The sequence below is a fragment of the Microtus ochrogaster genome, linkage group LG1, assembly GCF_000317375.1.
Source record: "Microtus ochrogaster isolate Prairie Vole_2 linkage group LG1, MicOch1.0, whole genome shotgun sequence".
Classification (NCBI taxonomy): Eukaryota; Metazoa; Chordata; class Mammalia; order Rodentia; family Cricetidae; genus Microtus; species Microtus ochrogaster.
In genome coordinates this window covers 3,916,593-3,920,023 of record NC_022027.1, presented here as the reverse complement: position 1 = coordinate 3,920,023, position 3,431 = coordinate 3,916,593, and the positions used below count along the sequence as shown (strand labels likewise).

Genomic DNA, 3,431 nt, shown 5'->3' with positions numbered 1-3,431 from the left:
CAGGTGGATCTCTGTGAGTTCGAGACCAGCCTGGTCTACAAGAGCTAGTGCCAGGACAGGCTCCAAAGCCACAGAGAAACCCTGTCTCGAAAAACTTAAAAAAAAAAGAATATTTAAAAACCTTTAAAAAGAAGACCTTATGTTAAAGAGGAAAACCTTAAAATAATAAAATGAGAAGAAGCTGTCCTTAGGGGAAGAACGCTTCCTTTCCAGGTGCCAGGACCCAACCAAGTTCAAGTCTCCAGCACCAGGCAAGGTGGGGACAGTAGTTGGGTGCTGCCTGTAACTTGGGTACTACCAGGTGAGGCCATGGAGACCCCCATGACGGACCCAGTCAAAGAGCAATGGAGGAAGACACCTGCTGTCATTCTATGACTGTGGGGTGAGCTCTCACTACTCACCTTAGCACCGCATGGTGGTCTGCGCTATCACAGTGTCCCAGCACCAGAGACAGGAAGACTGGGTTTGAGCCTAACATGGAATACAATCAAAGTTTCCATCCAGCCTGAGCTACAGAGTGAAAATTCAGAATGAGGCTGAGGAACTGAGCTCCCATCCAGAAGGCCCGCAGTGAGGGTCTAGGGGGCGTGGTCAGACCAGAGGGGCCTCGTGGGGTAGAGTCTCACCCAGAATCCACAAGGGAGGGGCTGGGGGTATGGTCAGAGGTAGGGTCCTGCCTAGATTCCTATAGTGAGGGGCTGGGCATGTGGTCAGGGATGCCCCACTGCAAGCATCCCCCAGTGAGGGGCTGGGGGCGTGGTCACGGTGGAGCCCCGCCTAGAACACCCCACCACCCCCGTAAGGGGAGGTGGGCGTGGTCAGTAATGGAGCCCTGCCTAGAATCCCCAGTGAGGAGCTGGGGGCGTGGTCAGGGTGCAGCCCCCTCCTAGAATCCCCAGTGAGGGGCTGGGGGCGTGGTCAGGGTGGAGCCCAGATCTGGCAAGGTCCAGATCTGGATTCTATTGCCAGTACTAAAGACAATCATGAAAATAATTTTAAATGAGCAAGAAAAAAATAGCTGTAAGCAATTTCTGAAAGGATTTCAAAGGATTCTAGTGAGAGTCAGCCTGAGGGTCTGGTTAATCTATTGTCATGTTGGAACTTAATTAAGCATCCCCCCAATTGCTCTGTGGTCCACACAGGGTCACCTGCGGAGAGGGATCAGCTTTGGGGACGAAGCTGGGCTCCAGGCTGACCCGGGGCTTGTCTGTCACCCAGCTTCTGTCCCCATCCGAATCCTGTCATTCAGAGAAAAACCACCATCATCCACACTTAGTATGCACCAAGTGAATGCATGTATTGTCTTCTATTTTTAGACCCCTCAGTTCTGCACCACAGCTGGCTAGTCTTGGGGGGCGGCACGCAGCCTCACCATTAGCAGAAGAGGGCTTAGATACATCCAAGGTGCTGTAGGGCCAAGTCCCCAGCACCCACCCTCCCCAGTTGGGGCTTGTCCACCACCATGCCCCAATTTTCAGACCTAGCTTCTCACCCATGTCCTTCAAAGAAAGCCCACCATCCTAGCATTTTCCTTGTCTGTTCCCACAGTCTAAAGGACCCTTCTGCATTTCTGGAACTCCTACTCGACCTGCAGAGCCCTGCTTCTTGGACCCAGTCTTATCCCCATCCCAGCTTCAGGTGCCGTGGTTCCGCGGTGCGGGCTCCTGTCCCCGCAGCGTGGAGGCGACGGTGTCTTAAGCTCCACGCCATGGAAACCTATCTCCGTGCCCCCCCTCCCCAACTCACCTCTACAAAATAAAAGCAAGGCAAGAGCGTCATGCTGTCCTTCGGCGTTTTATTCTTCTCCTTCATAGCAATCATGGTGACGCGCGCGCTGTAGGCCGAGGTTGCAGGGGACAAAGGCGCGCTGGAAACCAGGAGGTGCGCAGATGGAGTTCCCAGGTGGCGACACAAGGGATAGACAAAGCCGCCCGGGGAAACTGAGGCTGAAGCGGAAGGGGGGTATTTGGGGAAGGAGGATGCAGGAGCGCAGACGGCTCGCTTACCTGGGAGGGCGGAGTCCGCCGCAGAGCGCGGACACAAAGCCCGGGCCCCCGCGTGGGAGGGACGAGAGGCCGGGAGCGGTGCGCGGGGCGCGGGCTCTTTGTCTGTGGACTCTGCAGCCTCCCCGGCCCCGCCCCGGCCCCGCCCCCGGTTAGGGCGCCTCCGCCTCCGGCTCTGTGGGTCTCAGGGTCTTCGGCCCCGCGGGGGATAGCAATCCGGGTCCCTTCTCTGCCCCTGGAACGCGCCCTCCGTGCGCCTTGCGCGCGCACGATCAGTCTCAGGGACCTAGGGGCGGGCGGCGGAGTGCGGGGAAGGCGAGGTCCCGCGGCCCCAAATCGTCTTCCTGCGTTTCACAGTCGCCGAGTCCTCGGGCCCCCACGTCTTCCGTGCCCGCTGCTCGCTGGAGTCGGTTGCCATGGTGAGGTCCCTGGGCGCCTGAGGGAAAAGAGACAAAGCCTCCCGGGTGGAGGGGCTGCCCTCACTCTACTTCCCCCTCGTCCCCGCCCCTCCTTTTCTCCATCCATCCTTCAGGCCCGCCTCACCCACCCGCCTGACCCTATACAGCTGACGGCCTGGAGGATAAATGCACCTAGACAGCGCTGGCTCGACAGAGGCAGCCCAGTAAGATAGCCACCGCATCCCATTGGAGCAAACCGAGGCCCAGAGAAGTTAGGAAATCATTCTGTCGGTATAGTGAGTGAGCTTACTGTATACCAGATCCTTAACAGACACTTGGGATTCCCTGGGCTACGGCTACATAGTAAGACATTGTCTTAAAATAAGAACTAAGCTGGGGTTAGCCGGTCATGCTACAAGCAGGAGGCAGGAGGACCTCGTTCGAATCCCCAGCACCCACATAAAAATCCATCCATGGTGTCATATCTAACCCCAGCGCTGGGGAGAGCAGGACAGAATGATCACTGATCCTAATCAAAGAGACTATCCCAAAACATAAGGTAAAACTGGGGCTGACTGTGTACATCTGTAATCTCAGCCACTTGTGAGACAGAGGCAGAGGGATTCCATGAATCCCAAGACCCTGTTTCCAAAAAACAAAACCAGGCCTGGGCGGTGGTGGCGTAGGCCTTTAATCTCAACACTCTGTGAGTTTGAGGTCAGCCTGGTCTACATAGCCAGGGCTACAGAGAAACCCTGTCTCAAAAAACCAAAACCAGAACAAAACAAAACACAAAAACAAAGTGGGCAGCTCAAAGGGCACACGAGCAAACAGGGAAACAGGCAAAATGCAGGGCAAGGGAGTAAGCACAAGGTCATCTGAAGGGCATGGAGGGTTGATCCATGGAGCACCTACAGTGTGTCCACCCTGCTCTAGTGTCCTGCCCACCCCACTAATTCCCCCACTGCCCCTCCACTGCCCACCCCACTGCTCCCCCACTGCCCACCCCACTGCTCCCCCCGCCCACCCC

General features: G+C 56.5%; 1 protein-coding gene across 3 annotated transcripts in view; it reads right to left on the bottom strand.

Moving 5' to 3' along the window:
• Window positions 1-3,431, bottom strand: part of Plppr3 (phospholipid phosphatase related 3) — a 12,346-nt gene that overhangs the window by 7,324 nt on the left and 1,591 nt on the right. The window contains exons 1-2 of one of the 3 annotated variants that reach the window (XM_026785061.1): window positions 2,007-2,481; window positions 1,747-1,867 (exon numbers count right to left, since the gene is read on the bottom strand). The exons of 1 other annotated variant lie outside the window; for it this stretch is intronic. In XM_026785061.1, coding sequence (XP_026640862.1) covers window positions 1,747-1,821 — 75 coding nt within the window. In that variant the 5' untranslated portion in view covers window positions 1,822-1,867; window positions 2,007-2,481. Of the gene's footprint in view, window positions 1-1,746; window positions 1,868-2,006; window positions 2,482-3,431 lie in introns of those variants that run through there. One more of the 3 variants, XM_013350695.2, reaches the window with a different exon arrangement.